This window comes from Salmo salar, chromosome ssa02 (assembly GCF_905237065.1).
Source record: "Salmo salar chromosome ssa02, Ssal_v3.1, whole genome shotgun sequence".
Taxonomy (NCBI): domain Eukaryota; kingdom Metazoa; phylum Chordata; class Actinopteri; order Salmoniformes; family Salmonidae; genus Salmo; species Salmo salar.
Window position 1 is genome coordinate 21,900,381 of NC_059443.1, and position 13,754 is coordinate 21,914,134.

Below are 13,754 nucleotides of genomic sequence, written 5' to 3' on the forward strand. Positions count from 1 at the left end.
CTCCGAGACAGGATTGTGTCGAGGGACAGATCTGGGGAAGGGTACCAAAACATTTCTGCAACATTGAAGGTCTCCCAAGAACACAGTGACCTCCATCTTTCTCAAATGGAAGAAGTTTGGAACCAATAAGACTCTTCCAAGAGCTGGCTGCCTGACCAAAATGAGTGATCAGGGGAGAAGGGCCTTGGTCATGGAAGTGACCCTGAACCCGATGGTCACTCTGTGACAGAGCTCCAGAGTTCCTCTGTGGAGATGGGAGAACCTTGCAGAAGGACAACCGTCTCTGCAATACTCCACCTAGCAGGCCTTTGTGGTAGAGTGGCCAAACGGAAGCAACTCAGTAAAAAGCACATGACAGCCCGCTTGGAGTTTGCCAAAAGGCACCTAGAGGACTCTCAGACCATGAAAAAACAAGATTCTCTGGTCTGCTGAAACCAAGATTGAACTATTTGGCCTGAATGCCAAGCGTCACATCTGGAGGAAACCTGGCACCCTCCCTACGGTGAAGCATGGTGGTGCCAGCATCATACTGTAGGGATGTTTTTCAGCGGCAGGGACTGGGAGACTAGTCAGGATCGAGGGAAAGATGAACAGAATAAAGTACAGAGAGATCCTTGATGAAAACCTGCTCCAGAGAACTCAGGACCTCAGACTGGGTCGAAGGTTCACCTAACAGGATAACGAGCCTTAGCACACAGCCACGACAATGCAGGAGTGGCTTCAGGACAAGTCTCTGAATGTCCTTGAGTTGCCCAGCCAGAGACGGACTTGAACCTGATAGAACATCTCTGGAGAGACCTGAAAATAACAGCTGTAATGGCTGTCAAAGGTGCTTCAACAAAGTACTGAGTGAAGGGTCTGATATTTCTGTGTTTTATATGTTATACATTTGCATAAATATCTAAAAACCTGTTTTTACTTTGTCATTATGGGGTACTATGTGTAGATTGATGAGGGGGAAAAACTATTTCACCCATTTTAGAATAATCCATTTTAGAATAAGGTTGTAACGTAACAAAACGTGGAAAAAGTCAAGGGGTCTGAATACTTTCCAAATGCACTGTACATAAAAGTATCCACTCGGTTATTACTAAAATATGCACACAATTCTGTCTGTCTACGTATTCTCCTGGGGACTAGAGTGGTCTTTGACCTCTGTGGAGCCCAGGTTGTCTGTGGGCGGAAAGCTGGGTTCAGGGGGCTTGTAGGCCAACTCACTGAAAGACAAAAAACAACATCTGTCTGTCTGTCTGTCTGTCTGTCTGTCTGTCTGTCTGTCTGTCTGTCTGTCTGTCTGTCTGTCTGTCTGTCTGTCTGTCTGTCTGTCTGTCTGTCTGTCTGTCTGTCTGTCTGGCTGTCTGGCTGTCTGGCTGTCTGTCTGTCTGTCTGTCTGTCTGTCTGTCTGTCTGTCTGTCTGTCTGTCCGTCCATCTGCCTGATTTGTCCGTTCTCTGTAGTGTCTTACCTCTCTCCATCTCTCTCTGTAGCAGCCTGGAGAGGGAGACACAAACCAACAGGGGGGGGGGGTCAGTATTTCCCACAAACATATCAATAACATATTCAGTGAAAAAAGAGAAAGTGCTTCCATCTTCAGTATGGGTTACCTTGGGCTTCTGTGGGAGCGGCACCCCGCCCATCTTTCTAGGCCCCCCAAGAGTGTCAAAAGAATTACTGCGCACCCTAATGGCTCTCTGCAACAAAGACAGGAAATATGGATGCCAAGTCCAAAACCCACCCTTTCCCCATACCGGAGTGAAAAGTCAAGGATTTCTGACCTCACCTTAAAGTTTTCGATGAACCCTCCACTCCCCTCAGTTACACCCCTCATCCCCTCAGAAGTCGAGAGGGCGGACACAGGCGAATCTCCAATCATGCACTGGGAGCGGGTGGACAGTTCCGCCTGCAGACCCTCCAGGAGGGACGAACGAGTGCGCAGCTTGAAAAGATAGGATGAGAGGAGAAAGGGAGGCAGAGACGGAGGAGAGAAGGAGGCAGCATATAGGAGTTAAGTAAGAAATGGGGAGCAGAAGAGAGGAATTAGAAAAAAGGAAATACTTGTTTCTTAGGTTTCTGTTCCACGTAAAAAGATACCAGATTTGCATCTAGAAAGTCTTTGGCTGTGTGCATGTACTGCCTCAAGCATTACTGTATACATTTATGATGGTGTTAGTGTTGTTCTTCTGTGGTTACCTCCAGTCTACTGAACCTCTCAGCCTTATAACAGGAGATCTCTGCATTGATAAGCTTGGTCAGGAGGAACTCTCTCAACAGGGAGCTCTGGAAGATAGTCCAACAGAGACACACTGAGAATGCATCATGGTCTTTTACCATGTCACCAAGTTCAGATGTGAATTCTACTCACCTCTGTGAATATGGGAGGATCAGGGAGGGAGGGACCAAAGGGAGGTACATCCTCTCTGGCTGTGACTGACACCTGCAAACAGACCACTTCCAGGTTTGAAAAAGGCTTTCCATTCCAATAACAATACCTACAGTGATAAGATCAATGTGTCTCTCATTTTGTTTTTTCTTCCTACCTGGAACACCCCTCCTCCTCCTGCCTCCTCCCCCTCGTCCCCCACTCCCTTCCTCAGCCTCCTGACCACTAGGAAACAGTGCAGGAAGTGTGAGCCGATGACATCAGACAGAAAAGGGGTGTGGCCCTCCTGGTAAACAACAGCAACGATGTCGTTGCCTATGTGTCTCTTCCTCTGTAGCTGTAAGGAGTAATGAGCAGAGGGTAAGAGGGAGCCACTGGAGCTGGGTTGAAGTGATTGACTGTGGGTGAGGATGATTTGGTGTCGTTATTCAGGCTATACCTGTTGTGTATCACCCTCTGTGAAGGGCAGTTTGGTGGACACATGGAACATGATCTCTCTGCCGTGGAAAGAAGTGAAGACCGTATCATTTCCTGTCTGGCCGTGACACACGTCCAAACCTCCTCGGAACCTGGAAGAGAGGGAGGGAGAGAGAGAGAGAATGGGGGAGAGAAAGAGGGAAGAGGCAGTCGGGGAGAGGGAGTGACAGTAAGCTGCTGGTATCTTCTTATTCATCTCTTCCTGTTACAATGTCATATTTCTGTAATTTCTCCATAAGGCCATGTCACCATGTAGGTTACTGTACATTACCCAGTGAACCCTTGAAGTGCAACTGTAGCTCCCAAAATAGAGAGGAATTCTTGAAACTCTTCACTTTCCTCATTGTTACAGAGTATGTCCTCCTCTGTCAACTGTAAAAGATAGAGAGAAAATATGAGCGGTAATGTACAGTAGACTAGTGCTACTATTTAATGCTTCCAAGCGTCTGCCTGCATTCCAGTTATTTACTTGTCCCTCTCTCTGATACAAGACACCAAACTTGAAATTTGGAGACACTCTGTGTTCATCAAATGCTGTTATAAGATCTGGTGCCTGAAAGACAGAGGGGAAGAGAGAAAGGAAGAAAGAAGCAAAGAAAGGGAGAGAGGGAGGGATAGAGAGAGATAAAGGGTAAGGAGAGAGCACACATTTGTATCAAAATTGTCTCAGGGTTTAGAGGTCATTTGAAGAGTACATTCTGTGTAACATGAAGGCCTAAAGCATTTGGGAATGTGTACAGTGAAAAAGAAGTACCTTGAGGTAACTGACCACATCAAATCTGGGCACAGTCACACTGTCGCATAGCATCTGAAAAGGACATGGTCAGTTTAGCTTTTTTCAATGATGGTAAATGCTTTCAGTAAAAGTATAATAAAGGTTCATCTAAAATACACACGTCTGTTGGAGAGACTAGTAATGGTACCTTGGCCAGCTCCACAGCAGATGGGATGTTTGGGAACAGAGACACAGAGAAGACCCCATGCATAGAGCATTCCCTCATTCTGGAAAGGAAAGACAGACATAATAACTGTTGCTCATGGAATTCACCAGGGTGTTTCATTACATTAACTGAATCGTTTCCATTCTTTCTGATACAACCTCAGTATTACTCTCAGCCTCTTCTCTTCTTCCTCCAAACAGACAGAGAGAAGGAGGGGTCCCAGGGAGGGGTCCACTGCTGTGAACGAGTGATGATACTGACATAGGAGAGAAAGTCACACGGCTACTATGTATGTATTTCATCATCTTGGATCATAGTCCATCTCTACCATCAAATGGAACAGAAAAAGAGTAGTCCTATGGGCGGTACTCTACTAACTCGTGAGCGGAAGAACTCCTGGTAGTATGTGGCCTCGCTGTCTCTCTCCATGATGTCATAGGTCTCTGGGTCTAGTCCGTAATGAGAGGATGTTGGACTGGTTTCAGCAAACTTCTGTAGCGGGGGGTCTATCCAGTAACCACCCAGCTTTGGAGGCAGGATCAGAGGAAGGTCACAACCTATCTTCAAAAGCTGAGACTTTCAAAAGGGTGAGATGATAATTAAAAAGTCTGGTGTATCCAATTAAATGTAGATCTAGCAGTATCCGTAGGATGATGTTTGAACTGACATGCTTGCATCAGCATACCTAATAATGAGTTTTATGTATGCTGGTATGAGTGTTATAACTATTGTGAAGCCAGTGTTTTAGGGAACAAAAATGTCTGTATCGTTGATAATATTGAAAGGTCAAATGTCAACACACACACGCGTGCACACAAATCTTGACATTATATTTTAGGAGAAAGACTCACCCTCAAAGGCAGAGGGAATTCACAGCGCTGTTCATCTAGCCTGCTGCTCTGATGAAGGAGAGTGAAGGTAACAGTGACTGACTGATTGACTAACTGGAGAGAGAACTGTTGTACACACGGAGACTACACACAACAGAGAGGGAATGGTGCTGTTCACTCACCTGCAACTTCTCAATGATCTCAAACAGCTCTGTCACCTTACATGGAAAACACAGTCAGACAGACAGACAGACAGACAGACAGACAGACAGACAGACAGACAGACAGACAGACAGACAGACAGACAGACAGACAGACAGACAGACAGACAGAGTCAAACAGACAGACAGACAGACAGACAGACAGACAGACAGACAGACAGACAGACAGACAGACAGACAGACAGACAGACAGACAGACAGACAGAGTCAAACAGACAGACAGACAGAGTCAAACAAACAGACAGACAGACCAACATACAGAGTCAGACAGACAGACCAACATACATACATACATACATACATACAGACAGACAGACAGACAGACAGACAGACAGACAGACAGACAGACAGACAGACAGACAGACAGACAGACAGACAGACAGAGTCAAACAAACAAATAGACAGACAGACAGAGTCAGACAGACAGAGACAGACAGACAGACCAACATACAGAGTACAGACAGACAGACAGACAGACAGACAGAGTCAGACAGACAGAGTCAGACAGACAGACAGACAGACAGACAGACAGACAGACAGACAGACAGACAGACAGACAGACAGACAGACAGACAGACAGACAGACAGACAGACAGACAGACAGACAGAAAGGAGGTTCAGGGAGAAACAGGAAGAGAAAGAGAAACAGTTAGACAAACACAGATGCAGGGAGACTAAATTAGTGATGATGTGATCAACAAATGCAAAAATGATATGATGAAAGACACATTATCACAATTAAGTCCTTTTACCTTCTGGTTGCTGCCAGCTGAAAGGAACGGTTTGGTCTCGCTGGTAGGGGAGTCCAAAATATCCAGAATGCTGTGTTCTAAAGGTTCTGGTCTACTGCAACAGGTGGAATGACAGAGCAAAGCAATGCAACCCATCACTTTCCTATTCATCAACTGCAAGTGTATCAAGCTCTAAATCCAGTGTAAAATGACCAGCGAGAAATAAACTACATCTAATGTGGATAAAGGTAAATAAAGGTATTTTAAGTTTTACTCACCTAGTCTCATTTTCACATATGAACCTGTCCACACTGTGAATAGGGAAAGTGGTAACTCCTTAGACAATGTGTCGCATGACATTAAGGACTACTTCTATGAACAACTATTTCAAGATTTTATTCAGGTTCTGACACTAGAACCAAAGCATTTTAATTTGTTCTCAATACTGTGACTGTTACTCACCCTCCATATGCCCCAAAAGTGAAACTTCTCTTTCTGGAGAACTTCTCATTTCTGCTGTCTCTCTCCATCGTTCTGTGGGGGTGTTAGTGCTTGTGAGTGCCAGTGTGCTAGCTATAGTCAATCAGTACTGCTTAGGGATGAACTAAATCACTCCCCTCCCTCTCTCTCTCTCTCTCTCCTCTCTGCCCCCTGCCTCTCACTCATTTAATCTCTCTACTTCCTTCCCTCTATCCTGCTGTTAGCCAGACTAGCAATATTAACCCCATCTTGGCCGCAGGGACAGGCACTGATGGATAACAAACCCCCATGACCCTGCCCTGACATACAGTACATGTATGGACACAGAGACAGAGGAGTCGCTGGGAATCCATCACCATGCTCTCAGAAACACTGGTAGTGGTCTCACTGACTGGGTGTGTGTAAAGATAGGAATGGTAAATAAATAAATAAATGCATGAGAGATTGCCTCTTTAGACCTGTTACCCTTTGAGTCTGTAGAACCATCAATTATTGACAGCACATACTGAGAGAGGTGCAAGGCAACAGGAGAGGAGAGGAGAGAAATGGGTGGTAGTGGAGGGGTATTGAGGCACACTGCTAAAGGGGGAATAAAAAAAAAGGAAAGGAGGTTAGAAATACTGTATCTATGAATACAACATTAGGCTTCATTTGTGCAATAAGGTCAATTATGTTGTGCCATTGGTAGTATTTAAAAAAATCTTTGTTATCAAGGAAGATTTTTCATATCAAAATACCCTTTTCTGTGTTTGAAACATTTATGCAGGTGGGTGATGCGCACCATATTGGAAGTTGTCACGACTTCCGCCAAAGTTGGTCCCTCTCCTTGTTCCGGCGGCGTTCGGTGGTCGTTGTCACCGGTTTTCTAGTTGCCACCGATCCACGTTTTCTTTTTCCATTTGTTTTGTCTTCATTGTACACACCTGATTTCCATTTCTTAATTATTGTTCCCTATTTAACCCTCTGGTTTCCCCATTGGTTTTGTGCGTGATTGTTGCGTGTTAAGCTGTCGCGTATGTTTGTGAGCTGAGTTTGTTTCCCTACGTGGAATATTTGGTTGTTTTGTTGAGTAAAGACCTTTATTACTGTAACGGTTGTCTGTAAGAGGGAACCAAGGTGCAGCAGAGGATGTGTTCATCATTAGAATTTTAATTCAAATAAACAAGAGAACACTACAAAATGAACAAAAACGACAGCAAACAGTCCTGTTAGGAAAATACTCTAAACAGAAACAATTACCCACAAAACCCAAAGGAAAAACATGCTCCTTATGTGTGACTCCCAATCAGCAGCAACGAGCTTCAGCTGTGCCTGATTGGGAGCCACACACATGGCCCAAAACAAAGAAATACCAAAACATAGAAAAAGGAACATAGAACGCCCACCCAATGTAACACCCTGGCCTAACCAAAATAAAGAACAAAAAACCCCTCTCTATGGCCAGGGCGTTACAATTACTCATTCTCGGTGTCCTGCGCCTGACTCCGTCCCACCTGCTGCACATTGACTCTTGACAGAAGTTCTCATAGACGGTCAGCTAAAAAAGCCTCCATTTACATGTTGCTTATGAGTAGATTTATAATAATAATAATAATAATAATAATAATAACAATTAGGTGGGTGCTTACATTTGTCCTATTTCACATATGTACAAGTGTGTATTATACACATTTGTGAATTGGACATTTGTTAGGTTACTGGCCCAATGTTCTTAACCACTCAACTACCTGCTGCCCAATTTCACATTACTTAGGGATTATAATTGAATTTTCGCATTCTAGCTAACAACTGCTACATCCAAAATATATGTTTATTAAAGATCACAAACAAATATAATCTTTGCGACTATTCAAGCAATAATCAAAACATTTTAAGTGTATGAGAAACCAAAAAAGTGTTCGCCAGCAAAACGTCAATCAAGATTCCCTGAACTGTCATTGGCTATAATCCAAAACTTATTCTGCAGAGGTGCGGAAGTTGGTTGTTAGTAGGGTACGTTGTTATCCTCTGATGTAAAGTCCCTTATTTAGGGGACTAGTAGCGGTTCTGGACTGGTTCTGAGTGACCAAAATGTTTGTGTACAGAACGTTCTATGAACGGTGCAACGTCAATTGCTTTAAACTCAGCAAAACAGCTGAGTCTCCCCATTCAGATGGCACCGTTCGCAAGGAGCTGAGATGTAGGCTTTGAAATCTTGCACCTCATTTGCATATGAGTGACTTGTCACATTTTTTGTCCTATCCAGACAAAGGATCTATTCTTCTGGCTGTGAGCATAGGAGCCCCACTTGCTATAGAGATGGGCTCTCCAATCAATGAAACTCAAGATTCTCAAATGGAGATAACGTTCGCGGTATTTAGTTTTAGCTATGTTGGATGAACAGACTACTATACTTCTATATGAAAACCCTTCAGTTGGCATGCTGAATGGCAGTCAATAAACATGATATTTCCCCAGTTTGACAGATAAATAAAATGTATCAGGAACATATTATACATGTAATTGTATTCAGGAACATTGAAGGGAAGAAGTCTGAATTTGCTCAATCTAGTTCTGTTTATCCACCACAAATATTTATTTGGATGGAGACCAAAGTTCATAACTGGTTCCATAGTGGCAACATTCTTATTGATTTCAAGCAGCTGCTTCCTAGAGATCAAACACAATCATCAGTATCAGTGAGCTGTTGTGAAGCTCCTTTTAAGAATCGCCCTTACAAAAAAAGTGACATTTGCTGAAATTTTCACGTGAAACCATATGTTCACATGTATTACATTTTAAGATCACATGTAACACCACCTTTTAACATGTGAGGAGAATAAAATGTTTTTAACTGACATGTGAATTGCAGTTCTACGTGTGAATAATAAAAGTAATGAGTAATGATAACTTTTCTTACCAGTACCGAGTCGATGTGAAGAGGTACAAGTTATTTGACGTAGATATGTACAGGAATAAAGTGACGGATAGTAAACCGTAAGCCAACGTCAATTAGTGAGAGCTGAGAGCTGTCAAAAGGAGAATATTCCTTCTTGAAGCCTCACAGGTCATAAACAGCTTGGTTAACCAACTGGGCATAGAGCGGCGAAGATCCACCAGATAAGGCAGGAGTTACAAACAGTTCAAGGAGGTGAGTGAAGAAGAAAGGACAGCATTGTCAGAGCTACGGAACATCCTCAGGGCCTTGTAGAGAGCTGAGTGTCATAGAAGGCATAGGAAAAAGAGGGCAAGGAAGCGGGCTGCCTTTTTAGAAAATCTCTTTGGATTCACTGAACAGCTGCTAGGTCAGAAGCACAGTGGTCACCTTACCTGCTCCAAAGATGAGATCAACAACCATCTACGCAGCACGTACAGCAGCGCAATCAGAGAGCAAGATGGAGCACTGCAAGGCCTTGATAGATCTACCAGTACCAACCACAGAGTTAAACAAGAAGGAGCCCTGCTGGAAGGAGGTACAGGAGGTTGTCAAGAGGGCAAGAGCATCCTGAAGGTGATCTGGAGGAGGGGCAAAGTCTCTCAACAGTGGAGATATGCAGAAGGATTCTGAAGGAGAAGAACTCAAAGAACATTGACCATTTCAGAACCATCTCGCTGCTCAATGTTGAAGGAAAGATATTCTTCAGCATTGTGCCCAGCCATCTGACAGACTACCTCCTGAAGAACTCCTACATCAGTCCAGAAAGAAGGGATCCCGGAGGTGCCAGGATGACGGGAGCACACAGGCGTGGTCAAGCAGATAATTAGGTAAGCCCGGGAGAACAAAAGATACCTTGTTGTACTGTGGCTGGACCTCACGAATGCCAATGGCTTCATGCCATATATCCCAGGCAAGATCAGGGATCTCATACTGAACTACTACAACAGTTTCAGTTTGAGAGTCACATCTAGGTCCACAACATTGGAATGGCACAGGCCTGGGAATGGAATCATCACGGGCTGCACCATTTCAGTGATCCTGTTCGCCCTTGCCATGTCAGTGGAGGTGGAATGTAGAGGCCTGCTAACCAAGTCTGGCATGCGAGAACCTCCTTTCAGAGTCTTCATGGATGACCTGACTGTGACAACAACATCTATCCTAGGGAGTAGATGGATTCTGAAGGGGTTGGGGAAGCTTGACACTTGAACTTCAAGCCAGCAAAGTCTAGATACCTGGTGCTGAAAAGGGGGAAGACTGTGGACAAGTTCGTGTTCACCATTCAAGACACAGAGAAACCGGTAAAGAGTCTGGGCAAGATGTTTGACAGCAGCCTGAGGGACACAGCATCCATCAAGACATCCAACCAGGAGCTGGAAGTGTGGTTGGCTGCAGTGGACAAGTCAGGTTTACCTGGCAAGTTCAAGGCCTGGATATACCAACATGGTGTCCTCCCACGGAACCTCTGGCCCCTCCTGGTATTCAAGGTCCCGATTTCTACAGTCGAGCAAATGGCTGGGATTACCTCGAAGCCTGAGCAGCACTGCCCTGTACAGTCAGAAGAACAAACTGAAGCTACCCATCAGCAGCCTGAATGAGGAATTAATGGTGACTCGTACAAAGGAGGTGCTGCAATACAGGGAGTCAAGCAACCCGAAAGTCTCCTAGGCAGGTATAAAGGTGAGGACAGGAAGGAAGTGGAGAGCTCAGGATGCAGTAGAGCAGGCTGAGTCACGGCTACGGCACAGCGTGCTGGTGGGTAATGTGACTCCGGGAAGAGCTGACCTTGGTAGCATTACATCACCACGATACGACCAGGCCCAAGGGAAAGACAGGTGGAAGCTGGTGCAGGAGGAAGTGTGAGCAACAGTTGAGGAGGAGGGAGCCAGCAGGATGGTAGGAATGCAGCAACAAGATGGGAGAAAATGGTGGAAAGGACATGGTCCGAGCTAGGGCTGTGCGATATGGCCAAAATCTCATATCCCGATAAAGGTAATTTCATATCCCGATAACGATACATATAACGATATAGCACATTTTCTGTAAATTCAATGAATACATAGTTTATATAAAATGACCACAAGTAAAGGCCTATTTCTTATTACATTTTGAATTATACTCAACAAATAAAGGTACTTACTCATATTTGATTATTTCTCCTTTTATTTAGAACCTTTGTGCAAATTTTCAATTAAGCATTTAACAAAATATGAAATATTAATGTATAAAATCTAGATAGGTAAATAGAAAACACTTCAACTATAGTTGCAAACAAAATAAATATAATCCTAATATATATTTTTTTGGGGGGGGGGCTTGCCTGTTTTGCATGTTATTTTGGTATTAATACGTGTCACATACCAATTTGCATTTGGTTCCTTGGGTCGAGTGTTAGCACCAACGCACGAAACCCCCGTTTCTCGACCGTGCAAATTGGGGCCTTGTCTTTGCAGATGTAAGTTGTAACGGCAGCTGTTATCTCCTTCCACCTTCGTGATCTTTGTCATATGGTGTGGCGCGGGAAAACGCCTCTTGCAACGTCTGAGTCGGAGGTTTGTTTTGAGCACTCGACTGTACTTTTTTGGGTCTCATTCGTAGATTCTCTTCGTACTGTTTCACATGATTCTTGCGTAGGTAGTAAAAGAGGCTAGTGGTGTTCGAGCCTGTTGTCGGGACCGGCCTGCGGCATATTTTGCAGAGGACGGTTTTCAGGTCCGTGTCAGACTTTTCATACCCAAACCACGTACAGTCTCTGTGCTCTGTGTCACGTTCACTCTCCTCCATGTTTGTTTGTGTTGCAAATTTCCTTCCACACGACACGTGTGGAAAGCAACGTCCAATTGACCAAAAATATTGCCGTAAAGAGTGTGATTTGCGACATAACAAAATAAATATATCGTCATATCGCCCAGCCCTTTTCCGAGCTGTGGAAGACCGAGCCCCATCGCATCAAGTTCTTGATCCAGGTAGTCGACGATGTCCTGAAAAAGAAAAGGAGAGCCGCACACTCTAGGAGCTCAGATGCAATAATTCAATAAACAGCCAAGCTGTCTTCATCAGGGTATAGTCTACAATGTCCTACCAAGCCCATCTAACCTGTTCTGCTGTGGCAAGGTCGATTCACAATCATGGTCTCTGCCTAAAGAGATGAGTACATCCATTCTCAACTGCTGCTCAAAAGCCCAAGGCGAGGGTCACTACCACTGGTGCCACAACCTGGTGCCTAAAGCCATTGTGGAAACCATCTGTCAGAATGCAGGCACTATGGTTTAAGACAAAAAAAACCATCTTCAGTGGGATCAGCCACTACAAGCGCCTCAGACAAGCTAAGTAGGCCATTGCAATCGTCAGAGCCGGGGAAAAGCCAACACCAGCTACCAGATCCTCCACAGGTCTTTTCCCAACAGCTCAAGACTGGGAGCTGAAAGTTGACCTGGGAAAGCATTTCAAGTTCCCAGACATCGACACAGCGACAACATTGAGGCCAGACAGGTCTGAGTCTGTCGAAGTGGGATGCAGAAGGTTCGCAGATCAATCCTTCTACAGGGCATTAAGCCTACTAGGCACCAAAGGGAGGAAGGCCATCAAGACAGTGGAAGCAATGCTTTGGCTGTTAATTGTTAATGAACCATGTTAAATTTCAGAAATGTCAACTTCAATGGGGTAGGGACGTCCCAAGGATTTTGGTTAGCACGGATCCAAGTGCACATTGAGCTGTGCTAGTGTGCAGGTGTTATCTGCTCTGTTAAACTGAATCTAAAAAGAGGGCAATAAACACAGGTTTTGCAAACAGGTTTTGCCTAGATGGTTAGTTTGTCAGAAATTACTTTTCGTAGCAGGTTAGGAGAACGTACACTGCAGGCTAGGATAATAAACATAGCAGGTTTGAAGAATTAGGTTAGATTTGGGAAAAAGGTTACAAAAAATAAAAAAATTCTAAACTTTTGACATCAATTTGATAAACTGTATCCCATCTAGCAACGACCATGCGAAAGTGAGTAGTTTATGTTGAAAACAATGGGCATCCATCTTGGACGTTGTCTCTAGTTCATTTATAAGCTAAGTGCATTCTGCTCCTAAAATGAATACCAACTTTACCCTCTTCATGTAAAAATGAAAAACTGCTGTTGGGTAAACTATACGTCTATACCTGAAAATATATCTACTATGTACAAAATGTATTAGCTAAAACGATTATAACTATTATCGTTTGTAGTTCATGATTAGCCATAATTGTATAATTTTTTGTCTTTAATTGTCGGTTATACGGCCAGCTATATGTTTATTGTGCCAGCCCTACTTCTGCAGCTGTTTATTAACAAATAGGCAATACCAGTTGCTTCTATGATTTCCTAAAAGTTACGTCACTGTTTTAGCAGTATATTACCGAAGTTATCTATTGTACAGTACACCGGGACTAAACCTTGCACTGGGTAGGTTATCTTTTGGAACCAGGATTGATCATCACGTGTTGTTAAAGGGATAGTTCACCCAAATAATAAAAGTACATATTGATTTACTTATCCTGTAAGCAGTCTATGGAAAAGGTATGAAAGCAATCCATGATTTGGTTTAGTTTTCCTAGCAGTTTGCACATGAAAACATTAGCATTTGTGGCACAAATCCAATACAAGTCATGAGCAATGTTCCCTCACATTTTTTGGGGCACTGAGCAAATTTCAGGTCTGCAGTGCGCAAATTTGAAAAGTCAGTGAAAAGTTAGTGCAACTTCCAGCGTGTGTTTTCTGTAAACACAGAGGCTGTACACACTTTAAGTTACA

General features: G+C 43.9%; 1 protein-coding gene and 1 pseudogene across 2 annotated transcripts; one reads left to right on the forward strand and one right to left on the reverse strand.

The window, feature by feature from the left end:
- Positions 1 to 479: 479 nt before the first annotated feature.
- On the reverse strand, positions 480 to 6,516 carry LOC106576972 (rap1 GTPase-activating protein 2). Of its 2 annotated transcripts, none has more exons than XM_014154586.2 (19): positions 6,042 to 6,516; positions 5,858 to 5,890; positions 5,601 to 5,694; positions 4,810 to 4,845; positions 4,649 to 4,696; positions 4,176 to 4,373; positions 3,956 to 4,053; positions 3,780 to 3,858; positions 3,611 to 3,664; positions 3,326 to 3,409; positions 3,128 to 3,228; positions 2,819 to 2,948; positions 2,537 to 2,716; positions 2,362 to 2,433; positions 2,190 to 2,276; positions 1,780 to 1,935; positions 1,604 to 1,690; positions 1,465 to 1,490; positions 480 to 1,217 (listed from the first exon to the last, which is right to left on the reverse strand). In XM_014154586.2, the coding sequence occupies exons 1-19, from the start codon at positions 6,107 to 6,109 to the stop codon at positions 1,118 to 1,120; spliced, it is 1,731 nt and encodes a 576-aa protein (XP_014010061.1). In that variant the 5' UTR covers positions 6,110 to 6,516; the 3' UTR covers positions 480 to 1,117. The 2 variants fall into 2 exon arrangements, with proteins under 2 accessions (XP_014010061.1, XP_045556140.1); XM_045700184.1 differs by having other exon boundaries at positions 4,176 to 4,367; positions 6,042 to 6,515.
- Positions 6,517 to 9,003: 2,487 nt separating this feature from the next.
- Positions 9,004 to 12,458, forward strand: LOC106576318 (uncharacterized; annotated as a pseudogene).
- Positions 12,459 to 13,754: the final 1,296 nt, after the last annotated feature.